At 45.8% G+C, this 25,820-nt stretch overlaps 2 protein-coding genes across 10 annotated transcripts; one reads left to right on the top strand and one right to left on the bottom strand.

Moving 5' to 3' along the window:
- Positions 1-295: 295 nt before the first annotated feature.
- Znf142 (zinc finger protein 142) lies at positions 296-21,027 on the bottom strand. 7 transcript variants are annotated; one of them, XM_076931663.1, is made up of 10 exons: positions 20,795-21,027; positions 20,439-20,589; positions 18,209-18,545; positions 12,833-13,432; positions 11,569-11,733; positions 9,250-10,074; positions 7,016-7,193; positions 3,167-6,068; positions 2,365-2,470; positions 296-1,307 (listed from the first exon to the last, which is right to left on the bottom strand). In XM_076931663.1, the coding sequence occupies exons 3-10, from the start codon at positions 18,486-18,488 to the stop codon at positions 838-840; spliced, it is 5,526 nt and encodes a 1,841-aa protein (XP_076787778.1). In that variant the 5' UTR covers positions 18,489-18,545; positions 20,439-20,589; positions 20,795-21,027; the 3' UTR covers positions 296-837. The 7 variants fall into 7 exon arrangements, with proteins under 7 accessions (XP_076787778.1, XP_034354444.1, XP_034354442.1 ...); XM_034498553.2 differs by having other exon boundaries at positions 18,209-18,522; XM_034498551.2 differs by having other exon boundaries at positions 12,833-13,123; positions 18,209-18,522.
- Positions 21,028-21,077: 50 nt separating this feature from the next.
- Positions 21,078-24,994, top strand: Bcs1l (BCS1 ubiquinol-cytochrome c reductase complex chaperone). Of its 3 annotated transcripts, none has more exons than XM_034498994.2 (8): positions 21,078-21,207; positions 22,277-22,669; positions 22,751-22,890; positions 23,062-23,256; positions 23,469-23,532; positions 23,755-23,924; positions 24,392-24,509; positions 24,621-24,994. In XM_034498994.2, the coding sequence occupies exons 2-8, from the start codon at positions 22,350-22,352 to the stop codon at positions 24,868-24,870; spliced, it is 1,257 nt and encodes a 418-aa protein (XP_034354885.1). In that variant the 5' UTR covers positions 21,078-21,207; positions 22,277-22,349; the 3' UTR covers positions 24,871-24,994. The 3 variants fall into 3 exon arrangements, with proteins under 3 accessions (XP_034354885.1, XP_034354883.1, XP_034354884.1); XM_034498992.2 differs by having other exon boundaries at positions 21,164-21,473; XM_034498993.2 differs by lacking the exon at positions 21,078-21,207 and adding an exon at positions 21,214-21,353.
- Positions 24,995-25,820: the final 826 nt, after the last annotated feature.

Genomic DNA, 25,820 nt, shown 5'->3' with positions numbered 1-25,820 from the left:
AGGGGAAGCATGGAGAGGCCTTGCGGTGCAGAGAAACAAAGCTTCCAAGGGATCTCCTCTGTGCTGCAGAAGGCAATGGAAGAGAAGCTATAAGGAACAGGGTGTATAGCTTTCCCCAGTTAGGCCTTTACACCCCTCGATGCCTGTACTCCCTGATGCAGCTGCTGAGCCAGTCTTCCGACTTCTGATTAAAGCTGCTTCTGGGAGGAAGCAGAATGGGTGAAAATCCTCTTCTGACAAATAAGAGCTTGAAACCAGGAGCAAGGGAAGAAAGAGCCTGCACAGGTGATCCAGGTCTGTTTCAGAACTTCTTTGAGGTGGGAGAGACAAAGGACGGAGGCCCAGGAAGAGATAGGGCAAACTCAGATGACAGCTTAGACCATAGGACAGGGATCTAGACAAGTCTGTTAAACTGGCAATATTATGTTTACATGCTTTACAGAGCATTAGGCACAAGGACACATGCAATTAGGTACAACTGTTTAGAAAATGGTAAAAGAAAATAGGACTTGAAGCAGTAAAAAGGAAAGATGACGGAGTGAAAAAAAAACAAAGCCCTTACAGCCAGGGCCTCTGATGCAACAATGGTGGACATTGGAGATTCATAGGTCAACCATAGCACTACTCAAGAAGAAATCAACGTTTTAGTCCAAGTCTATCTTTTATATAACTGTTAATTTCAAAGGCCAGAGTCCCAAGGGTGGAGAGTGTGCTCCAGCCACACTGACATCCCAAAGCCAGTCCTCCCTCAGGCCCTGATTTCCTCGGGCTAGCTATAGTTCTGGTTCACATATCTTGGATTATATGTTCTTCCTACAGGAGAGGTGGGGAAGGGGTTCAGCCCTCAGGTCCAGTAGGGGGAGCAGGAGGAGCAGGAGGGCTGGGATCTTCCAGCTTCACATCATGTAGATGCACTGTGGGAGTGGTAGGGTCTTTGCCAACACCCTGGTTGGGGTCGGCTTGGTCAGGGTGGTGCCTACGCACATGCTTGACCACCTGGAACTTTTGCTTGGCCTTGTAGCTGCAGAGGCGGCAGAAGAATGGGTGGCGATCGGTATGGGTAAGAGCATGATGGCGCAGTCCAGCAGCCCAGCGGAAAGCACGGTGGCAAACATTGCAAACGTAGGGTTTGGCCTCACTGTGCTTTCGTAGGTGGGTGCGCAGCAGGAAGCGTGTCTTGAATGCCTTGCCACACTGCTCACACATGAAAGCCCGTGCCTCTCTGTGCCGTGTCTCCCGATGTACACGCAGCGCGTCAGCCCTGTTGGTGCAGTACTCACACTCAGGACACTGGTATGGCTTTAATCCTATAGGACAAGCACAAATCACCACGGAAGAGGGAAGAACACGGTCAGTGAGTCCTAAGTCAGTATGATACTGAGATATAAACAACACAGCAGCAAGCTAATGGCCATACCGTTCTGTCCCAGGCACACCTGCCATTCCAGTATCCTCCTCCACTCAGTCCTTGTATACACACAGGTTCCAATGGATGCTGACGACTAACTGGACTTGTAACTAACTAACCTACCTAACAATAAAGAATATTTAACTATGATGGGGTTATTAAATGGGAAACTCTAGCCATTCCTTGGTCATATGATACTACAAAACTTAAAGACTCCATTTAGACACACTTTCTTATCAAATTTAAAAAACAGAGAGAAAATATTCAAAAAAGGAAGAGGTAAAGATACTTTCATATGGGGGAAATGACATGCTGTAATTGAAGGTACGCAGGCATCAGTCTTTTACAGAGAATCCATAGTTCTCTGTAGTGGATTCCATATGCTGGAGAGCAAAAGACAAATGAATAGAGAACTTGGGGCTAGAAAGATGACTCGTGTTAAGAGCACTGGCTGCTTTTCCAGAGGAGCCAGGTTCAATTCCCAGCACCCATAAGTAGCTCACAACTGTGTATAACTCCAGTTCCAGGGATTTGGCACATGCAGTCAAAACATCAGTGCGCATAAAAAATAAATCTTAAAAGAAAATCACCTTTCTCCTCACTCACAATCATTCTATCACATCTACATAGAAACCAAGTATCTCTTAGTACTTAATGAAAATTGAGTTGGAGGTTCTCCATGTGTGACCCTATATGTGTGTGAACGTGTATCATAATCACAGGGGAAGCTTTGGAAACACACTTGCCCAGGCTTTCGGGTTTACCCACTCTTCTGTTTCTATTCAATGGGCCGAGGAGCCATTTCTAGTATTTGTTCTTGTGGTGTATCCCCTATTCCCAATGTCAAAGAAAATTAGGCTCTGAATTTGAGTGAGGATATCCAACATCTCAGGAAGTTCAGGTTTTCCAGAGAACAGGGGAATCCTTTAAGCAGGACAGTCAACTCATAAACTCACCTGTGTGCTTGGTCATGTGGTATTTGAGTTGGTTGACCCACTTGCACTTGTACCCACACTCTGGGCACAGGTACTTCCGTTCCTCCTTATGGATCCGCATGTGGTACTAGAAGGAAGATCAAATGCAGGTTTACTCCCCATACAACAGGGTGCTTCTCCTTAGGTCTCAGTTGTTTCTTACTGTGTTATTGGGTAAGCCAACCCCTAATTCTGTCTAGCGTGAGCATCTGTGTCTGTGTGCATGTATATGATATGGATGACAGGGCCTGTGTATGCTAGTGGGAAGCACTCTAAGCCCAGAGTTCCCTACCCAGGGACCCAACTTGAATTTTCAAAGATTAAAACTGCAGTACTTGGAAATTTTAAGTGCTTAATAAATGTTAGCTCTTACTACCCAGATTATTCTCAAGCACTGCATGGCAGTTATTGAATTTATCTTTACAAAAGCTCATAAAGTTGTGTTATCTCTTTACAGATGAAGAATTTAAGTTTTGAGAAGTTAAGGGACCTATTCAGAATCACAGTTGAATTATGTGTTACAGAATCCAGTGCTCAGCAATTAAGAGCACTGGTTGCTCTTCCACACATAGGACCAGGATTCAGTTTCCAAAATCCAAATAGCAACTCTAGTTCTAGAGGATCTGACACCTTCCTCTCGATTTGTAGGCACTAGGCACATATTTGCTCTCTTTCATTCATTCATACACACACGCACGCACGCACGCACGCACGCACGCACACACTTTACAGATTCTAGAGCCTACGTTCCTTGTATTTCCTATCATGTGGTCCTTTACCTTACCTTGAGGCGAGAAGGGTCAGCACAGGCATAAGAGCAAAGGTGACAGTGGTAAGGCTTTTCCCCAGTGTGAATGCGGCTGTGCCAGGTGATCTTCTGCCGATTTTTGGTGCTATAGGCACAGTCAGTACACTTGTAGAGCCGGGTACCTCCATGTCCCTTTACATGGTGATCAAGCACCAACTGATGACGACATGCAAAGTCACAAAAGGGGCAGCAAAGAGAGGGCTGGCCAGCATCGCCACCTGAGGGGGCTGTTGAAGTTTCCTCATGCTGTTCCAGGTAGTGTTTTACAAGGCCTACTCGCTCCCGGGCAGCAAAGTTGCAGAGCTGGCAGCGGTGGCTGAAATGATGTTGCCTCCGATGCTCATCCAGTGCTGGCCGGCTAGGGAAGGACTCCTGGCAGGCCCCACACTCCAGCCTTGGGTGCTGTTTACGAGTGTGTCCTCGCAGGCTGGCAGGACTGGGGCAGAGCAGGCCACAGTGGGAACAGTGCAAGGGGCCCTCAGTGACCTCTACAGGACAGCCAGAGGAAGGAGGTGTGGGCTCTGGGTGTCGTCGCAGAGCATGCTGCTTGAGTGCTGTTTCTGAGCTAAACTGGGCCTCACACTGAGAGCAGGAAAAGGATGGGGTGCCTTGGTGGCAGCTGTTGACATGGCGAGTGATGTCATGACGAAGATAACCACTATAGTCACAGAGTGGACAGAAGTGGGTGGGTGTTTTGTCATGTACTCGCAGTTGGTGCAAACGCAGTTTTGAGTTGGTACCAAATGTCTGAGGGCAGGAGCTGCAAGGGATGCGGCCAACACCTGTGTGTCGAGACTGGTGGGCCTCTAACCGGTACCGTCTAGTAGTTGAAAAGTCACAGAAAGGGCACTGATGTGGCTTCACACCCTCATGCTTGAGCCGCCGGTGCTGCTGAAGGCACCGGCTTTGCTTGCAGGTAAAGCCACAGTCCTCACACTGCAGAAGGGGGCGGGGGCCAGAGGCTGGGGATGCAGTGGGATGCCTCTGCTTTTGATGGAGCTTCAGTGCAGCAGCAGCAGGAGCAGTGAATGGGCAGAGACCACAGTGCAGATCTCCAGACTCAAGGGGGCAGCCCTGGGTCTGGTGAGTCCTCAGGGTTCGTTCCTGCTGACAGCTAAAGGGACATGTGGGGCAGGAGAAGAGGGCGCCCTTTTGCTTCTGAACCACAGTTGTGTCCGTATCACCAGGGCCAGAGTCTGTACTCTCAGTATTTAGGAGGGTAGAGTGTCCATTGTTAAGAGGAAGCACAACAGCATGGGTCTGGGGGCGCCCACGTTTTCTTCCCTGGCTACGCCCCCCTCTGCAGCCTTCACTCACATGAGAGGTAATAGAGGAAAGCCGAGAACAAAGGAATGTGCACGAGCTGCAGTGAAACTTGCCTTGCTCAAAGTGGAACTTCTCAGAGGCCCCTGGGGGTACGGAGTTTCCTGGTGGAGAGGTTGGGAAGTCAGAGGGTGTGGGAGGAGGTTCTTCGACTCCTGGCTCCCCAGGGAGCTCAGGAGCATCTTTTGGAAGCAAGAGCTCTACCTTTGATGGTAAAGGTGGGAGCTTCCTACTTTCAGCATCCTGTGAGGCTTGGCTACCTGGGAGCTGAGGATGTAGAGTGGGAGAGACAGGTTTGGGCAAAGCCTTGTTCTTTCTGATAAGAACAGGACATTTTTTCATCATATGGGTGCTGAGGCCACGCTGCTGCTTAAAGCTAGCTCCACACTCAGGGCATAACAGGGGCTCTCGGCGACCTTGGCACCCCGATTTGGAGTGCAGAGTTAGGGCTTTTTCCCGGCGAGTGATAAAAGGACAGTGTGGGCAGTGGAAGGCTCTTCCTTCTCCCTGGATCACTACCATTTGCACCCGGCCCTCCAGCACCAACGCTTCTGCTTGTTCTTTGTCCTGTCTCCTCATGGCCTTAAGTAGTGACTCTGACTCAGGAAACTGAAGCAATGGTACAGTCTCAGCAGTCAGAGTTGCCTTGAATGTGGTAGGTGCCTCCTCAGAGATTAGGGGATTTCTGGGAGGCTCAGAGGCTAGCTTCTCCAGAATGGGCTCTTCCTCAGCAACCAAGGCAGAAGTCCCAACACTGTCAAAACTGGACAGTTCTGGTTCTTCCAGTCCACCTGGTCTTTCTGTTCCCAGCGGTCCTGAGGGATCTAGAGGCCTGAACTCCACAGTGGCTGTTTCAGTGAGCTCCTCAAGGGGTGGTGGCTCGGCCTCAGGTTCTAGCTCTACCCTCAGGGCCTCCAAGTGTAGTGTGCAGCCACCCTCTTCCACCTCCCCCAGGCTGGGGCTGCCAACCTGGTCATCCTCTTGGGGAGCCTCAATGCCATCTTGTCTTTTGGTGCCAGCCTCCTCATTTGTCTCTGGCAGGGCCTGGTCCACACTGGAGCTGGCTACAATCCCATGTTCATGGTCTTCTCTCTCAGGCTGGGCAGACAGCTGGCTTGAAGGTCCTGAGTCTGAAGGAGGTGGCAGGCATTGCCTGGCCCCCTCCAACTCTTGGCTGGCATTGCAGAACTGCCAAACCTGGTCCCCTGGCATGTAGCCATGGACCTTACGCTTGTGGAAGAAGAGTGTGGTGTTGCTAAAGGTACGGTAGTCACAGAGGGCACAGTGGAACTCACGGAGATGGGTGTGCTTGCAGTTCTCATGGCTTAGGAGGGCCTGCTTGTGGCGGCTTTGATAGCTACAATAGCGGCAGGGGTACAGTGGAGCTGGTGTGCCAGGGTGGTGCTGAGAAGCCATGTGCTTCTGCAGCTCATACTTCCGCTTGCAGGCAAAGGCACACACCTCACACATGAGGGACTTGCCCTGGTGCCGTAATTTGTGGCTGCTCAGTTGATCTGCCCGATGGCAGCGGTAAGAGCACTGGTTACACTGGTATCTGGGGAGAAAGACAAAGAAGAGTCAATTACAACAATAATCATAACAGTTAACAGTCACCAACTAAATACTTTGGGCCTGGGTCTGCACTCTGTGCTGCACGTGAAGCAGCTGATTTAACCAGCCCTCCACCATCCTGTGAAATAGGTATTTCTACTTTATAGGTGATGCCAAGGCACTGAGGTTAAGAGGCTGCCTAAAGGTCCCAGAGGAAGTGATGGGCAGAGATAGCCTAGCTTCAGAGCTAGGTCTCTCTACTCTCTACTCCAAACTGCTCCCAACCCAGCCCCCATGAGGTGCTGGGGATTGGACTTTCAGGGCTTTGTGTATGCTAGAAAACTGTTCTACCAGACTTCCTAAACTACGTCCCATAGGAAAGGCATCTTGAGTAGAGTTGGGCAGTTGTGCAGGGTGGCATTATCCACATGGATTCTAAGGGACTGGCATAGCAATAGCCCCATGGAGCAGGTTTTTTGTGCTTTGCTGTCAATCTCCAGTGGAAGCATAAAAGCTACAGACCAAGCTGCCACGTACACAGGTTAGAGAATTTGTCCGGATCTTAAAGTGGCCATTCGGTGCCATTTAAGTGTGTAGATCCATTTTCCTGAGACCAAATTCTAAGAACTCATATAATATATTTTTTTTTTTAAAATGTGGGTTCTGAGGATTGAGCTCCTTAAACTGTCATGATTGCAGGCAAGCATTTCACTGACTGAGCCATTGCCTCAGTCCCCAAAAGATACTTTAATCCCCATTTTCCTTCTCCTGGCCCAGAACACTCACCATGCAGAATGGGTCAAAGTCGCAGGGCTCAACTCTAGGTGACAGAGCTAAGATAATGGTATCAGAGAATGGTGTTAGAATGGAAAAGGCAACGAGGCCAGAAGCCCGATGCAAGAGCTAAGGAGCATCATGTTCTGGGACAGGGACAGAAGCGCGTGTGCATACCTGAGATCCCCTGCGTGTTTCCGCATGTGCACACTTAGGTAGTGCTTCCACTTGGTGACATAGCCACATTCCGTACACATGTAGTCCTTGGTGTTGGAGTGGGTCAGCATGTGCTTGGATAGGTAGCTGACGTCTCGGCATGTGAAGTCACAGAGCTCACATTTGTGAGGTTTCTCTCCTTATATTATATGTAGGGGAAAGAACACAGGTCAGATATAGAATGACTGAGTGGCCATATCATCTCTTCTAGCAAGTTTACTATGATGCCAGGCAGGATCAAAAGCTTTATGTACTACCAGGTATGCAGCAAACTCCACAAAGCTATACTAGAGCTGTCGCAAGACAGTTCCTCCAATTCCTATATCAAAGAAGAGAGGAAGAAAGGAAGCACTGGGGTAAGCTTTGAAAGAATAAAGTCTACCTTTGCTTTAAGAAAAAAAAAAAAAAAGTAGTTGGCACCTGTGGCTTAATTCCTTCTCATTTCCTGAGTGCAGATTAAAACAAGAGAAGAAACAGAACTGGGACTCTAGATTCCAACAGAGTAATGTGTATGAGCAGCCAGCATTTATACAGTGCGCACTATGTGCCTGAGCATTGTATAAGGTGCCTCCTCTCTCTGAGTCTTCATAAGAACACTATGAAGGTGTTGTTATTATCACTATTTTATAGGTGGGAAAAAAATCAAGGCAGAGAAATCATACAACTATTTCATTAAATGGTGGACCATATAGCCTGGGCAGCCTGTTTCTTTATTTCCAGAAAGGGAGCAACAAAATATAGATCTCACATGGTTGATGTATTAAAGAAGACATATCTGCCCAGCAGTGGTGGCACATGCTTTTAGTCCCAGTACCTGAGAGGCAAAAGCAGGCAAATCTCTGAGTTCAAGGCCAGCCTGGTCTACAGAGCAAGTTTCAGGTCAGCTAGAGTGACACAGAGATCACCTGTTTCAAAAAAACCAACCAACCAACCAACCAAACAAATAAGACAGACATACCAGAGTTGTCAGTACTCAAGGACGAGCTGTCCCAGTACTTGCTCAATACCTAGCACTAAGAGGCTAGTGGCCATGTTCCTTCTAGACCCTCCCTACCCCTTCAGCCTCCTCTGTATGGTAAAGAAAGGGCAGGCAACATACCTCTCTATGGTCTTACTATAGATTGAAATTTAGCTTCTCAATTATATTTTTGTCTCATTTTTTCCTGCCTTGCTTACAAGATTGTAAAGGATGAAGTAGGATAATACATATAAATTATTTAACATGACACAGGCACAGGTTTTAGGAAAAGGTCTTAAAAACTTAAGCGTCTGTGAATAAACTGTGTACAGAAATGAAGTGTTCAATGGGGTCAACAATAGCTTTGACAGAACTGTCTAAAGACTATTCTACTAACCAGAGTTTCTGTGGAAAATGGCTTACTAGCTCATCAATTTATAGAAGTTTGCACCAATCATAGAGATGATGCTGTAGCAGGAGGCCCGATTTAGTTGCCATCTAGGCTTCAGTAATGCTAGCAACCAATTAAGAGTCTAAGATAAAACAAGTGCAGGGCCTGGAGAGATGGCTCAGTGGTTAAGAGCACTGACTGCTCTTCCAAAGGTCCTGAGTTCAATTCCCAGCAACCACATGGTGGCTCACAACCATCTGTAATGGGATCTGATGCCCTCTTCTGGTGTGTCTGAAGACAGCTACAGTCTATTCATACATGTAAAATAAATACATTAAAACAAAACAACAACAACAACAAAACCCCAAAACCAAAAAACTCAAAAAACAACCAAGTATAATTTTCAGGACACTAGAGTGACCTGTTTAGTTCTAAGGAAAGTCACAATGTATATGGACGGTTGTTTATTCTCCCTTCTCCTGCTCCAATAGACTGTCTCCAAACTTGAATTATGAAGGAAGTTATCTGTTCTTGTCTTGAACTCTTCACTTTAAAAGTCTAAATAGTCACCTGTCTGCACTTGACTAGGGGTGGCTAGAACTGGACAAGTGTGAGGAATGGTAGTCCAGTGTTAGAACACAGGTTCTGAAATCATACTGTATGTACTCAGACTAGTGTGACTTTTGTTAAATGACACTCAACTTATGCCTCACTTATAAACTGTGGATACAGATGAAGCACTGTAAGCAATGCCCTTTGTGTGATGATTAGAACCCAGAAAAAGCTCATGGCGACCATTACCTACACCACATTGTTACACTGTTATAAGGATGAATGACATCTCACCAGTATGCAGCAGCATGTGTCGGATAAGCACCCTTTTGTGGGCAGTGGCGAAGTTACATTCAGAACACTGGTGGATCTTCTCATGAGCATGCATCTTGCCAACATGGTCCTGGTAGGCTACTGGGTTGAAGGTGGCAAAGGGGCAGAAGGTGCACCGTAGCTCTTCGCTGCCTGGGTGACCTTGTTTCTTATGTTTGCGGAATACGTGCTTATTGGAGCAGGCAAAGTCACAATTGGGACAGTGGAAAGCATAATGGCTCTTGTGGTGGGCTTCCATGGCTTCAGCTGTGGCAAAGAGCATGGGACATGAGTGATGGCGGCACTCCACAGCTCGTACTCCATGGGTCTCCTTTAGGTGCTTTGAAAAGGCCTTACGGTCAGGAGCTACATACGTGCAGCCCTCTTGAAAGCAGTGCAGGGGTAATGGTTCTGCTGCAGCTGCTGCTGTGTGGCTCTTGAGGTGCTCCTTAAGCGCTTGGCTGAGGCGGAATTCCTCCCGGCAGACAGGACAGGCATAGGTATCTGAGTAGAAGTTGGAAATATCTTCGTGCATGCTGGCCATGTGGCGGTTAAGTGCATTCCTCTCCACTGCACTGTAGTGGCACAGAGGACATCGGTGGGCCTTCTCGCCCAGCTCCCGCAGCAGATGGGTCTTGAGTTTGCTCTTGCTGGTGAAGAACTTCTGGCAGTTAGGACACTGGAGGCTCGGGTCTGGAAAGTGCAGATGTAGGTGCTCTACCAAATGGGTCCGCTTCTTAAAGCAGCGTTTGCATTCTGGGCACATGTGTGTCTTGAAGAGAGACTCAGTGCCTGAAGCCACATGCCCTATGAAAGAGAATGCAGAAGGCTAGGATTCAGATTCTCTAATAGTTCATTATACAATGAAAGATAATAGAAGGCACAGTGTGTCCGGATACAAATATCATGTGGCATTTCTTGCCATGAAAACTAAACACAAAGTCTCAAATAAGAGGTAAGAAACTCCTCTATTAAGAGAAACAGACCACAAGGACTACTCATACCTTCTTGTGGCCTGGTTCAAGTATTTTCCCCAAGTCACCCACTATTCCTAACTTCTATTTGGAACTGCACCAGAGAATCTGCATACAGCCTTCTTATTCTTGCTGCCCTTGCTTTATAAAAATAAGCAGAAAGATCAGCAGGGCTGATGAGAAAGAAAGAGCCTCAAATGAGTGATCAGAAAAGTACTCAAAAAACACTGGCTCACCAAGCTCTAGATAATTGAGAGATGGTAATAAATACAATCAGATCTTTTTATTTACCAGAAATAAATACAATTCCTGTGGGATGAATTGTTTCTATTGAGACCAAAAGTAGAAGCAAAGATTCAGAAAAAAAAGTCTTAGGAAGTTAAACAAAACAGATGTATCAATAACCTGCACTAGCTACACTATGAACAGAATCCCTTTTCTCTGCTAAAGAGGTCCCTGTCTCTACTGGATAGTTTTATGTTAATGTGACACAAGCTAAAGTCATCAACGAGGGCGAACCTCAATCAAGAAAATGCCTTCATAAAACTGGGCTGTTTGCATCAGCCCTGCAAACTTATAAGGCAAATTTTCTTAGTGATTGATGGGGGATGTGGGTGGAACCCTCCCGGGCTTGTGGACCTGAGTTCTATAAGAAAGCAGGCTGAACAAGCCAGTAAGTAGCACCCTTCTAGGACCTCTGCAGCAGCTCTTACTTACAGGTGCCTGGCTTGTTTTGAACTTCTTTCCTGACTTCAATTATCAACAGTGATATGGAAGTGTATGCCCAATAATTACCCTTCCATCCCCAACTTGCTTTTGGTCAAAGTGTTTCATCATAGCAACAGAAAGTCTAACTAAGACACTGGCTAAGGAAACCTTACCTACAAGAATAAATTGTATTTACATCTGCCCCATGCTATTAGCTTACTTGACCTACTAGACTTTGTGGTGGGTTTTAGGTCCTTGGGATTAAACCTAAGGACTCACACATATTAAGGATTACTCTATTGTTACTTCCTTGGCCCTAGATCTTGACTTTTGAGTCTAAGTAGAACAGAAAGAATGTATGCTGACTGGAGAAATGGCTCAGTGGTTAAGAGCACTGACTGCCCTTCCAGAGGCCAATTACCACACAACCCCTGTCTGTAATGGGATCCAATGCTCTCTTCTGGTGTGTCTGAAGACACCTACATTGTACTCATATACATTAAACAAACAAATAAACAAATACTTGGATCTGAACTGAAGTTCAGAAAACCAAAACCCAGGTTCCCCACTATCCACTCCTCCCTACCATAAAGTGCTTCAATCTCAGTGACGTTATTACCTTCCAACTGCTGAGCCCCTTGGCTTTTATTCAAGACTTTCTGGGAGTCTTTTTGGGCGACACTCTCCTCTTCCTCTACATCCTCTTCCTCAGCTGACTCCTGCCCAGGCAAAGGCGTACCTGCTTCCTCAGAAGGTTCTCTGTCTCCTGGAGGCAGTTTGGCAGCTAGGAACACATAAAACTTAGTCCACAAGGGCCAATGACAGTACTGAATGCTGGTACTTTATTTACTGGCAAGCAAACTACCCTTCTCTCTTTTTAGCAGAAAAGGATCTTGGATGCTAAGTAAGTGGATGTATTCTTATTCAAGGCAGGGATCTGAAGAGCAAGAGTAAAAACCTAGTCCAAAATTCTCAGACTCCTTGAATGTCAGAACTTTGGAGTTACTCGGAAGGCAGGAGGGGTTAAGAGGCAGAAAAGAGTAGAATGTACTTCCTTGGCCCAGGTCTCCAGCGCTAAGGCTGGATGCTTCACAGCACAGACATATACCCTGAATGCTCATTGTTCTACTGAGAAGTCTAATGTGGACTTCAAGCTTACACCTTGCCCCTAAAAGATCTTTTCTTTCTGGATATTAGAATAAAAAAGGGGCCCAGCAAGTCAAGGTCTCATATTCTGTTGTCTCCTGATCTATTTTCTCTGTTCCCTGCTCCAACACTCAGCTCATGCTGGTTTTGTTGTTTTTGAGACTAACGGGAGAAACTGATAAAGTACCACCCTTCCTGATATTTCTTTTAAAAATAACCCTATTTCTTTCTACACACTCTTACATGATTTATTTGAGACATAATTACATATAGTCTAACTTGGCTTGGACTTTGCTATATAGCTAAAGAGGACCTTGAATTTCTAGCTCTCTGAAGTGCTAGGATTACAGACATGCACCATTTCATCCAGCTCTAGCCTCACTCACTCTAAAGGCAATCTACAAACATTCTACTAGTAGCAACAGTCACTGACAGGTACACCCTTAGGGTCTGAAATGGATCAATAGGGTATATTCCTAAAATAATTTCAGATTGTATGTTGCATAAGCCAAATTTCACTCTTTGTCATAAACACTGGTTTCCTTTTGTCCCATGTATTCTAATTGGTTACGTTTTCTAGAGCCTTCCCTATATCACCCCAATAATTCCATCCTCTTAAGTCACTGACTACATTCTGTCATATTCATGGAACAGTCATACTGGAAACAAATGTCTCTTATAAGAGATCAACTATGGCTACATTCTAGGCAAGGGACTATTGGACCATGGCCACCTACCTGGCAGTAACTCCTGGGATGGAAGGCCCTGAACAGCAGAAAGTTCTCCCCGTGTACTGGCTCCATGGCTCCGCTGATGCTGCCGGAAGAGTTTGACGTTGGAGCCCATGAAGCTGCAATGGCTGCAGTGGAAAGGGTAATGGGCCTGCCGATGCAGCTCCATTCCCTGCTGATTCCCAAAAAGCAGGGAGCAGCCCCGGAATGAACAGGGCACAGGAACTGCCTTGTGGGTCTGTCTCAGGTGATGCTGCAGACCCTTTCGATCTTCAGCAGAGAATACACAGCCAGACTCTGGGCAGGAGAACATGTTGGGAGTGACCCGGTGAATCTTGAAGTGGCTCTTCAAGGCCTGGGGTTGGACAAACTCTTGTCTACATACAGGACATGGCAGGGGGCTATCTGGCAGGCTGGGGTCCTGCAGAGGGCCATGGTGGGTGAGGTTGCTGGGGGGAAGCTCTACAGAGCACGGGGGACTAGAGAGGTCCTGCACAGCCTGAATATGGGTCTCAGTGCACTGGTGCAGGGAGAGCAGAGTAGGCTCTGCAAAGCTCTGTTCACAGCGCTCACAGAAGTATACCTCCACCACCTTTACCAGGACACCTGCAGGCAGAGGACCGACAGAGAAAGGCACAGAATCAGATGGAACAAGGCTTGAAGGAGTTAGTCACTAGTAGAAATGTGGATGAATCTTTGCATAGTCATGGAGTACAGACAGACTTCAAGTCTGGCTCTGTACTGGGCTATAATAAGCCTATAGGTCAGGGATAACCTGTCTGGTATCTGGCATATGTCTTTGGATTTCTCATGTCTGGTCAAATACTTGTCAAAAGATGTGTGTTTAGTAAGTGTGTTAATGAATCAACAAACAATAAAATCCAGAAAGCATTAAGAAAGCATATTTAAAAATGTCTATAAAATGCCTAGCATGAAGACTTGAGTTTGGATCCCCAGCACTGAGGGTGCAATGACAGGCAGATTCCAGAGCTTATTGGCTGGGCAGCCTAACCAAACCGTTAAGCTCCAGGTACAGTAAGAGACCCTGTCTCAAAAAAATAAAAAAATAAAAAAAAGGTGAAAGGGCGCTGAGAAGACATTTGCCACCAATCTGGATGACCTGCATTCAATCCTCAGAACCCACATGGTAGACTCAGAGAACTGAAGTCCATATATTATTCACACACACACACACACACACACACACACACACACACACACACACGCACCCCAGAGCTAAATAAGATGTAAAGGAAATAAACATGTAGCGAGCAACTGAGGAAGATCCCTAATTATTGCTCTCTGTCATCTACAAAAGATCATATATGTGTACACACACCAATATGTACACACATCACACATACGTACACAAAGGCAAATAAAATTAGAAATAAAATAAAAATAAACTTTCAAGAGAATGACAGACTAGGAAAAATATCTAATATAGATTATGAAAGGCATATTTTACTCAAATAAAATTTAGAAAGTTTCAAGAGAACAATGATAGACTAGGAAAAATAACCAATATAAATGATGTGTTGGGCTGGAGAAATAGCTCAGTGTGAAGAGTACTGGCTGTTCTTCCAGGAGACAGGTTCAATTCCCATCATCCACAGGGTAGCTCACAACTGTCTCAACTCCAGTTCTAAAAGATTTCTTCTGGCCTCCACAGGCATCAGGCACATATGGACATACATGGAGGCCAAACAGCCACACATAAATATCAAAAAGCTAAGGAATATGTGTCACTTTCAAAGTCTATAAAGAAAAATTTACACAAAAAAATCATAAAAGAACTTTTTTTCAGAAGGGCTAGATATAGTACGTGCTATTCTTTAAAGGAATAAATAGATCTTGATGATGGCAAGATTTAGTCTTCCAACTGCTCTGAGAAGGGCAACTTGGAATGCCACAAAGCTCAAGAACCAGGACTCAAGCACAGGGTAGCTTAGCTTACATTTTATTCTGCTGGCTGCTCTCTCTGTCTACTGTTATTTTGTTGTTTTCTTTTTGGGGAGGCAGGTGGTGGTGGTAGTAGTGAGACAAAGTCTGGTTGTCTTGAAACGTGTTATGTAGATCAAATGGCCTTGGACTCACAGAGATTTGCCTGTCTCTGCCCCTTGAGTACTGGGATTAAAGGTGCGCTCTACCACATCTGACTGTTGTTTTCTAACTATCCTCCCTAAACCCCTGTTCACTTGCTCTAGAACAAAGTTGTTGGCCTTTTTGTTTGCTTGAGACAGAATCTTTTTAAAAAATTACATTTACCTCTTTATTTAGGTATTTGTATATATGTGGGCTATGGTGTATGTATCAAGGTCAAGGGACAACTTCTTGGGAATTGAGGTTTTTCTATTTTTGTTTTTGAGGCAAGATCCCTTGTTGTTTCTGTCCCTGTGGTGTGTATCTGAGCTTCCCAGCTTCTGGGTGATTCTCCTGTCTGTACCTCCCATCTCTCAAAGGAGTGCTGTGTTAGAGATCCAAACCATCTTATATGTATAAGCTTTCTATATGGTTCTAAGGATGAAACTCCAGTTGTCAAGGTTGCATGGCAAGCACTTTTGTCTGGTAAACCATTGTACAAAACCATGAGACAACGGGTTTTGACACGTACCCACACTGGCTTATGTAGCTTAGGCTAGTCTCACACTCTAGATCCTTCTGCCTCCTTTAATCCTAGTACTCAGGAAACTAGTCTGAGGAGTGCTGGGATTACCTATGCATACCAGCACACTTGTAGTGGGTTGGCCTAATGCTGCTTATATTCTAATGCTAATTTTGGGTCCCCAAAACTGGTTGCCCCAGAGAAACCCCCAAGTTATTTCTGATTGGTAAAGTTACCAACAGCTTATAGCTGGGCAGAGGAGACATAGGTGAGGTTTAGGTTTTCGAGGGCTTGGGGTTAGAGAGAGACCATGAGGAAGGAGGAGGAAGAAAGTGCAGGAGAAGAGCAAGGAAAGGCTGCCATGGGTTAGGAGTCAAGAGAACATGGCTCTGAGGGCTGCCTAACTGGAGTTAAAAGCAGCCGAGATGAAACATAGTAAGTAATAACTCAGGGTTAGCAATGGGAAAGTAGATCCTAATAGCATAGAGGATAGTGTGTGCTCAGCTATTGTGTTGTTTACAGTGTATTACAAATATAAAGGCTGTATGTGTCTTTCATCCGGTAACATAAATAGCTAAAGTGGGCTAAAAACCTCAGTCGGGGATTAAATCATTTCTACAACACACACCTATCAAAGTTATTTTTGTGTGACTACATATTAAGTCTACTTTATCTTTTTAACCTGTTTGTAGTACTTCATAGCACTGATAAATCTAAATGAAATTCTACCCCAAGGGACCACTGAAATGTTTCCAATAACAACAGCAACATTAATAGCATCCCATCTCTATATGCATGTGGGTCTTCCTGTAAGAGATGTTCCTGGAGTGGAATTACTAAGACAGAATGAGCATATTGTAAAATCTGCGACAAAGCTGAACTGACCTTCAAAAGCTTAATTTGGGTTGCAGATGCAGCTCAGTGGTAGTATAACCACTAGCTACTATATATAACCTGGTTCTACACCCCAGAGGCAGGCAGATCTCTGTTCTAGGCCAATCTAGTCTATATAGCAAATTTCCTTCCAAACCAGCTAGAGCTAGTGAGATTGTACAAAACAAACAAACAAACCCCAGAGTTGCAAGATATTATATATTCTCATATAGCCTCTCCTCAATTCTAGGCATTTTAAAAAAATATGTACACTTTAAAAAAAAATCAATTTACTTTTATTTTATGAGCATTGATTAGTGTTTTGCCTGCATTTATGTCTGTGTAAGGGTGTCAGATCCCCTGGAACTGGAGTTACAGATAGTTGTGAGCTGCCATGTGGGTGCTGGGAATTAAACCCAGGTCCTCTGCAAAAGCAGCCAACGGTCTTAACCACTGTGCCATCTCTCCAGCCCTAACTCTAGGAATGTTTTAAAAAAAAAATACTTAGTTTTTGCCAAAATTTAGAAGCAAAAATAGCTTCTATTTTATAACTATATGAAATGAAGCATTCTTCCATAAGGGTATTGTTTCTCTTTATTTCTTTGTGAACTGTATATAGTCATTCATATTCATTCATTCATTCATTCATTCATTCATTCATTCATTCTCTCTCTTCTCAAGACATCTTGCTGTGAAGCCCTGGCTGACCTAGAATTCACTATGTAGACCTCTGGCTCAGAACATGCAGAAATCCTTCTCAGTCCTGGAATTAGAAGTGTGTACTATCTTATCTAGCTTAAAAAACAAAACAAAACAAAACAAAAACAAAAACTAAAACCAAAAAACAATGAACTCTTAAAATTATAAAATACCGGCTTTTTAAATTTTTTTACTTAAAAAAAAATTCATTTATATAAAATGTGTATACACATGCTTGCACACGTGTGGAGGTCAGAGGACAACTTGTAGGAATCGGTTCTCTCCTTTCACCATGTGGGCTCTAGGGACTAAACACAGGTCAAATGTCCGTATTCACTGAGGCATCTTTCCAGATGCCTTAACTTGCTTATGTTAAAATGTTTCTTCTTCTTCTTCTTTTTTTTTTTTTCCCCTGAGACAGGGTCCCAGGATGTAGCACTGGCTAGTCTTGAACTCACAGAGATTGGCCACCCTCTGTCTCCCAAGTACTGGGATTAAAAGTGCAAAGCAACATAGTCTATTCATGCTCTCTCTTTACCCCCAGAAAGAAGTTTAGAACTCTTACATGGTCTAATCACCTAATTTCTCCAGCATTCTTTGCTATTATCCTACACTGTCAGAAGACAAAGTTTAAAATTGTAACTGAGAGATAGCAGTTAAAACCCCGAGTTTGCTAAAAATGAAAGTTTTAGATGTAAAGAGAATAAAGAGAAACTTCCTACTGGAATAGATAATATGCCCTACTCTCTTAACAGCACGCCCTGGGTGTATGCTATACACAGGAAACTAGAGCAAGGAAAAAGCAGTTTCTTCTGGAAATCCCTGTCAAATTCAGGATGGTTTAAGAGGCTGGGCCTTTGGCCTAATCGTTGGCTGGCTTAGGGTCAGTATGGAAGAAAGCCTCCCCAAGGACCATAAGAGCAAGGGCAAGCCAAACTGGCAGAGGTGTCAAAAAGGTTTTTTTGCCCAGCAAACACAAAGCTCTTTTGGGATAAACTTTGCCAAATGTTTGTTATAAGGCTGTACATACCTTGCCAGCCTTCCATCTACATGCGCCAACTGCAAACCAAATTATAACATCTCAGGGTATAAAAATAGCATGCTACCTTGTGTTCTCATCACATTCAAAGAGGAGGACCAAAAATAGCACAGACAAACAAACTCAAGGCTGTGTCCCACTGGCCTGGTGGCAACTATGTTTGTACCTGAGGTCTCTTCAGGAGCTGCTGTGGACAGAGTTCCAGCTACTGCTTCCACAATGATCTCCATGTTCCCTGGACCCTCTTCAGTAGCTGTGGCCTCTACCAGCAGGCAGCCTGGGTCAGCAGGCAAAGGTGCAGGCTCCCCAGAAGCACAGGCATTCTCGACAGGGCCCAGGATTCCATGGTTTGAGAGAGGTGGGGGAATCAACAATAGTTCAGAGCATAGTCCATCCATCTCTCCAGTGCCGTTAGCCAGCTGGGATGCCAATACAGGGTCTGTCATTATCACTGATTTGTGTGTTGTGGTTTCCAAAATGCTGACAAACCAGAAAAAAAAAAGCTATAAATACACACACACACACACACACACACACACACACACAGAGAGAGAGAGAGAGAGAGAGAGAGAGAGAGAGTTAAAACTGTTAATTTCTCTTAAGTTGGCCCACAAATTTAAACATTTCCTTTTATAGCAACATCACAATTTATTCTAAATGTTTTCAAAACAACATTCAACACAAAAATATGAGATTAAAGTCAGTATTAGTGGCAGAGAACCAACAAACTGAGGCTGACATTATAGGTTCGGTTTCTTGCTAAGTGACGCTGGCAAGAAAAGTCGGTAGGGTCAAAGGCTCTCTCCCTTACTACCTGATTACCTCATTATTCCTCAGTACAGATATAATACCATTCTTTCACTTATGGTCCTCATCGACCTACCTCCCCAGACACCCCTGTCACTCTGCCCTCCTAACCAGATGATTTGCCATTCTCTGACTCACTCCCTTTTTGCTCGCAGACCCTTCTACTTTCTTGCCCCTCCCATTCAACCCACCTAAATCTCTTGTCTAGCTAATCAGATACTCCTTCAGAAAATAAACAAGTATCATTTCTGCTATGAATGCTTCCTAATATTCTTAATTTTCTCTCTTCTGGGGCCTGACAGCCTTTGTATGTAGTTCTGTCAGAAACCACACTGCACTGTTATTTCCATATCAGTCTCCCTTCCTAGATATCATAGCTCAGCTGTTCAGAAAACAGTGGTGGATCCCTTGAAGCTGGGGTGCTTGTCAGAAACCTGATTTGGGGGCTGAAAACTGAACTCAGGCTCTCAGAAAGAGCAGTATTTACTCTTAACCACTGAGCCATTTCTCTAGTCTCACACTTTTTTAAAAAAACAAAAAAAAACCAAAACCCCAAAACAATGTGCTATTGGGGATCAAACCCAGGGCTTTTGCATGCTAGGCAAGCACTGTACAAATGAGCTATAATATATCCCAAGCACTGGGTGTGGAGCTCTGAGTAGTCTATTTGGCATTTTTCACTTCAATGAACACTAAGCACCAACAAGCTAGGTAAGTCAGACAGAATGAAAATTCTAGTGGAGCAGCTAAGTTGCAGTAAACCCAGATATTTTAAAACAAGGTTATCAAGCCAGTGGTTCTTCAAATACAAGGTAAATATCCAATTCACTAACTTACTAAAGCCTCCAGTGGAAACACAACTGAGAAACAAATGAATTAAACTGCATGCCCTGTTAAACATGACTAAATTCCCAGGGCTGAGGAGGCAGAGGCAGGCAGGTATCTGTGAGTTTGAGGCCAGCCTACTAGCCTGGTATACATAGTTCCAGGACAGAGTTACACAGTGAGGCCCTGTTTCCAATAAAACTGGGTCACTAAGTAAGAGCCAGGTGAGAGTGTCTATTCCTTATTCTACAGAATCCCTCCACTTAAAAACAGCAAGAGGGCTGGAAAGATGGCTCAGTGGTTAAGAGCACTGACTGCTCTTCCAGAGGTCCTGGGTTCAATTCCCAGTAACCACATGGTGGCTCACAACCATCTGTTAATAGGATCCAATGCCCTTTTCTCGTGTGTCTGAAGAAAGCAACTGTCTACTCATATACATAAAATATATAAATAAATCTTAAAAAAAAAAAAACCCCAAAACAAACCAGCAAGAACAGACAGACATTCAGAAGGTGCAGGGAAGGGCACTTGCGTGGTCAGCGAGACTTTTTGGAAATCACAGCCTCCACTGACTACTGATTATTGCTGCTCTAGCCAGTTTTCCATCCCATCAAATGGCCCCAGGAAGATGTGGCGGAGGAGTGAGCCAGAAAGAAGTAACGTGCTTTCTTTGAGACCAGAGAACCAAGGGACACGGAAGCCTGGGGAACAAGCGCCCCTGCGTAGGCACTTCAGTTCCCACGCGCCTCTGGGCTTTGACTCACCTTGTGGCCTTGAGCAGATACACTTGCCTCGCTTCTCTGGGCCTCAGCTTTCCTATCTGTAAAGTGGAGGCGGCGACAGCTTCTACACTGTGCAGCGACAGCCAAGTCACGAGATCCAGCGGAGAAGAGAGGCGTTTTAGAACCTGGAAGGCTTAGGATGATGCATCGTCACTATTATGGTCCTGAGGAGAGGCAGCGGATACCCGGGCGGGGCCCGGAGCTGTGACGCGACTGAAGCGCCCGAGTGCAGCTGAGATGCGCTAGAGCCCCTCTCATCGGCGCGCTCCCCTCAGCACCTCCTCCCACGGATTCCCACCTCCCAGGCCCACTCAAGCTGGGGCTAGAGAAACTTTTACCTCCAGCTAGCAGCACCCGCACTTCCTCTGGTTCCCGCCGACAGCCGCTCTCTCACCTTCTACCCTAGGGCTGGCGGGAGCAACATCTCTATGGTTCGACTGGAACTGGAGTGGCTCCTCAGGGGCCTTTGATGCGGCCGCCCCCGGCCCAGGCGCCTCTGGGAATCTGACGTGTGGCGGTCACTCTGTCTTTCTTAGACGCCTGTGCAACTCTATGGTTTCCCCTCTATGTCCTTGAGTACCCCAGCTCTAAAGCCCAAAGCGGAACCATCGAGAATTGCAGGGAAGAGTGGCAAGGACTTCGTGGTGGGTGTGGCAGGAAGTAGATGCAGCACTCCGGGGCGGGCCTAGCGGCGCTACCTCTGAGTAAGCCTGGTGAAACCATCGAGTCTGAGGGCCAGAGAGTCATGGAGGTAAGGGGGCGGGGTGACAGATTTCTCCGGACCACGTTCCTGGAAGCGCGAGCTGGATTGTATAGGGTGTTCCAGAGTCAGCTGCTGTGTGCCAGGGTCGGGAGCCGGGGGCTAGGAGATCTTCGTCAGTGGATCTCCATGAAAAGGTGCATTGGAATTCTGGATCTCAGCTCCGAGCCTTAGCGGAGGTCACTGCTTTCAATTCACCGGTGGCTCGGCGTACCAGACTGAGGACAAAGTGGAGGTGGAGGAATGTTGCAGGAGAGGTGTGCTGGAAATAATTTGCCTTTTTTCTCCTTGGGCATTGTCTTAGTTAGGCTTAGTCACATCTTATTGGGTTGAATTTGAAAAAGGCTCCGTGGAAGAAGTAGCCTGTAAGATCTCAATTAAAAAGAATGCCTGGAATAAAGAAAGGGTCATTCTTTACCAACAGAACTGAATGAACCAGCGATAGTGTACGCAGGGTTCATCCCTGCGCATCCGGCTGTGGTATTTGAACCCAATGGGAGCAAGTCACCAGGGGTGTTGGAGTACAAGTGATAGAATTGTAGCGTGTCTGGGTTTGGTGGGCTTGGAGGGTTTGGATGATGCAGGCGCTGAAATAACTTGCATGAAATAGTTTAGGTGAAAAGTAATAAGAGTCTGTACAGGACATTAGGAACAGGATGTAAGGGAGAGAATATTTGAAAGATTTCTGATGGTAAGGCATGTGGTCATTGATAGATCAATGGAAAAAATCAGCTTTGCTGATTCCATTCAGTCTCCTTCTGTCACAGCTCTTGGCAGGGACCAAAATCTTGCCTTTCTGGTATCCTGGTGTGGAGCTGGTTACATTGCTTTTTGGAGTTGAGAAACTCTCGAAAATGGTCTTCTGGCAAAAGGGCTATCTGAAGAGCAAAATGAATTGAAGAGCCTGGGGTGTTTGCCCTAGCATTCCAACACCATTCCTACTCTACAAAAGAGTACTGAAACACACAGTCCTGCTGACCTGTCCCTCATGCTTCTGTGGGAGGGAGTGGAGCAAGTTTGATTGGTCTAGTTTCTAAACTAGTCTTATGCTTTCTTCCAGTTCTGCTGCTCTCCATCCCTAGGTTTTGACAGTGCCTTAGAGCCTGTAAGCATCTGTGTTTTTTCCTTTCAAGATGCCATTTACAGACTTTGTTCTGGCTCTCAAAGACAATCCCTACTTTGGGGCTGGATTTGGGCTGGTGGGTGTGGGTACAGCTCTGGCTATGGCCCGGAAAGGAGCCCAGTTGGGTCTGGTGGCATTCCGGCGCCATTACATGATCACTTTGGAAGTTCCCGCTAGAGACAGAAGCTATGCCTGGCTGCTTAGCTGGCTTACCCGACACAGCACCCGCACTCAGCACCTCAGTGTTGAGACCTCATACCTCCAGCATGAAAGTGGCCGAATCTCCACCAAGTTTGAATTTATCCCCAGCCCTGGAAACCACTTCATTTGGTAAGATTGAAAGCTAAGAAGGGCTCTGAGGAGAGGGCAAATCAATGGAGGGAGTTGGGTCACTTTGACAATTTTATTCAGGTATCAGGGAAAATGGATCCGGGTAGAACGAAATCGTGACATGCAGATGGTAGACTTGCAAACGGGGACTCCTTGGGAATCTGTCACCTTCACGGCCCTGGGCACTGACCGAAAGGTTTTCTTCAACATCCTGGAGGAAGGTATGAGATGGGACAGGCAAGCTATCAGAAATGGGGAAGTTGGGTATCTGCTGCTTGGAGAGGAGGAATAAGGATCCTAGTCCTTGGGAGAAGAGGACCAGGTCAGAGCTCTACCTAACTGAAGAATCAGCTGTGATCAAGAGACGTACTGTCTTACTTTCTTGCTCCCAGCTCGAGCACTGGCCCTGCAGCAGGAGGAAGGGAAGACTGTGATGTACACAGCTGTGGGTTCTGAATGGCGTACCTTCGGTTATCCACGCCGACGTCGACCACTGGACTCTGTGGTCCTACAGCAGGGTCTGGCTGACCGAATTGTCAAAGATATCCGGGAATTTATTGATAACCCCAAGTGGTATATTGACAGAGGTAAGAAGCAGCTGGAATCTGGGTGATTCTATAGCCAGATGAAATTACAGAAAATTCTAGCTCAGATGAAAGGGAAAGAAAGCCTGTCTATGAGGATATCTTTTTCTGATCCTAGGACTACTAAATGGGAATAGAGCTGAGGGTAAATGTGGACACCTGGGCCAGAGTACATGATTCACTTTAGGTCTTGTTTATCCTGGTTATATCCCTAGGCATTCCCTACAGACGTGGCTACCTTCTTTATGGGCCCCCTGGTTGTGGAAAGAGCAGTTTTATGTGAGTAGTCAAATTCTCTTGACTCTGAGAAACAGCCTTTGCAGAAAAACTGCACTGAAAGCATTAGAAATGAATCTGGGAACCAAGAATCAGGGTAAACATGAGATCCATAGATATACATCAAGTGGGTGGTATAGGAAACGTAGGCCTTTGTGGCCGACCTCCTAGGGCTCCCAGAATCTTCAGGTTGCCTAGGACCTCCTTCCATGTCACTGTCCACAGAACAGCCCTGGCTGGAGAACTGGAACACAGCATCTGCCTGCTCAGCCTCACAGACTCTAGCCTCTCAGATGACCGGCTCAACCATCTACTGAGCGTGGCACCACAGCAGAGCTTGGTGCTCCTGGAAGATGTGGATGCTGCTTTTCTCAGTAGAGACTTGGCCGTGGAGAGTAAGTGAGGATGTTGGGGATGGGGAGTCTTTTGTTTTTAGTTTAGTGTGCATGTGTGTGCAGGCACACGTGTGTGCAGGCACATGCATGTGGAGGTCAGAGAACATTTTGAAGTCAGTTCTCACCTTGCACCCTTTCTCTTGTTGCCGTACTCCTGTCTCTGCCTTCAACATGCCTTAATATTTAGATACGTGCCACCAGAAGCCACCGCATCCACCTTTTTACTTGGGATTCTGAAATCAAACCTGGGTCTTCAGGCTTGTGTAGCTGTTTGTTTGTTTGTTTGAACCACAGAGCTATTTTCCTAACCCAGTGAAGTAGTTATTTAAGACACTGAGGGTCAGAAGTAAATGAAAATATTTTTGGAGGCCTAAGTCAGCAACAAGTGGTACTGATAAATCGGGAGCTGAAGGGGGGATTTGGGGCATGGTTTTAACATGAGCTCTTACGTTCCTGTCATCCTGTAGACCCTATAAAGTACCAAGGGCTAGGTCGCCTCACCTTCAGTGGACTGCTTAATGCTTTGGATGGTGTAGCCTCCACCGAGGCACGCATTGTGTTCATGACCACCAACCACATTGACAGGTAAGGAGACGGGAAGGCAAAGCTCCACTCATACGTCTTGAGAGTTGGGGGTTGAGGAGACTGTCTCAGGAGCTAGCAGGATGCTAGCTGTGACTCTGCTTTAACTTTTAGGCTGGATCCTGCCTTGATACGTCCTGGGCGAGTAGATCTGAAGGAGTATGTGGGCTACTGCTCACGCTGGCAGCTGACCCAGATGTTCCAGAGGTTCTATCCAGGGCAAGCACCTTCTTTGGCTGAGAACTTTGCTGAACATGTCCTTAAAGCTACATCCCAGATTAGTCCCGCCCAGATACAAGGCTACTTCATGCTGTATAAAAATGACCCCATGGGGGCTCTTCACAATGTTGAGTCTCTGAGGTGACCCACCAGGCCACGATCTGCTCTCAAAAAATCCATAAGCACCTGTCACACTAATCTGGTTTGTTTCTTTCCTCCCTCCGTTGCTGTGTTTGTACTTGAGAATAAAAGGAGTTGCCATAACAGGTGCCTACAAGATCTACATCTACAAATGCCCAAAGGGGCCATGGCCTGAGCAAGGGAAAAGAGAATGAGTGTTAATGGGAAAAATATATGCAACCATGAAAGGCCACCCATATAAGATACATTGGTGCCTAGTGTTATAACACACATTTCCCCCCACCCCCATTTGTTTCTTTGTTCTGTTTTAGAGACAAGGTTCTCTATAGCCCTGGTCATCCTAGAACTTGCTCTATAAACCATGCTGAAGATCTGCCTGCCTCTGCCTCCTGAGTGCTGGGATTAAAGGCGTGCATGTGGTACACACTTTTAATTCTAAGTTAAGGTAGTAAGAGTGTTAAAAATCTTAAGATCGGGGCTGGAGAGATGGCTCAGCAATAAGAGCACTGACTGCTCTTCCAGAGGTCCTGAGTTCAATTCCCAGCAACCACATGGTGGCTCAGAACCATCTATAATGGGATCCAATACCCTCTACTGATGTGTCTAAAGACACCGATGGTGTACTAATATACATAGAACAAATAATTCTTAGAAAAAAATCCCAAGACCAACCTGAACACTACAGTGAGGCTTCCCCCCCATAAAACAACAAAAGGGCTTGGGATGTGGCTCAGGTGGTAGAACGCTTGCTTAGCATGCACAAACTGACCATGATGGCAATAGGATGGAATCAGGGTAGAGACAGAAAGACCTGGAATTCTTGAGCTATATAAAGCTTGAGGCTAGTCTGGGCTACATGGCACCCTATCGAAACAACCAACCAGTCAGCTGAACAACACGTGTGCAAATGTGGGCATGGATGAACGGAGTTATACACTATGGAACTTCCTAAGC

The sequence above is a fragment of the Arvicanthis niloticus genome, chromosome 3 (genome assembly GCF_011762505.2).
Source record: "Arvicanthis niloticus isolate mArvNil1 chromosome 3, mArvNil1.pat.X, whole genome shotgun sequence".
In the NCBI taxonomy this organism is placed as follows: domain Eukaryota; kingdom Metazoa; phylum Chordata; class Mammalia; order Rodentia; family Muridae; genus Arvicanthis; species Arvicanthis niloticus.
This window is presented reverse-complemented; position numbering and strand designations above follow the sequence as displayed.

Excerpts from the sequence above, each read along its gene's own strand:
- Znf142 (XM_076931663.1), bottom strand. The coding sequence starts at position 18,488 with ATGACAGACCCTGTATTGGCATCCCAGCTGGCTAACGGCACTGGAGAG. Across the intron at positions 10,075-11,568 it reads AGGGGCTCAGCAGTTGGAAG|GGCATGTGGCTTCAGGCACT; the intron begins GTAATAACGTCA and ends TCTCTTTCATAG. Across the intron at positions 1,308-2,364 it reads CCACATGACCAAGCACACAG|GATTAAAGCCATACCAGTGT; the intron begins GTGAGTTTATGA and ends CTTGTCCTATAG.
- Bcs1l (XM_034498994.2), top strand. The coding sequence starts at position 22,350 with ATGCCATTTACAGACTTTGTTCTGGCTCTCAAAGACAATCCCTACTTT. Across the intron at positions 22,670-22,750 it reads CCTGGAAACCACTTCATTTG|GTATCAGGGAAAATGGATCC; the intron begins GTAAGATTGAAA and ends AATTTTATTCAG. Across the intron at positions 23,533-23,754 it reads TGTGGAAAGAGCAGTTTTAT|AACAGCCCTGGCTGGAGAAC; the intron begins GTGAGTAGTCAA and ends CACTGTCCACAG.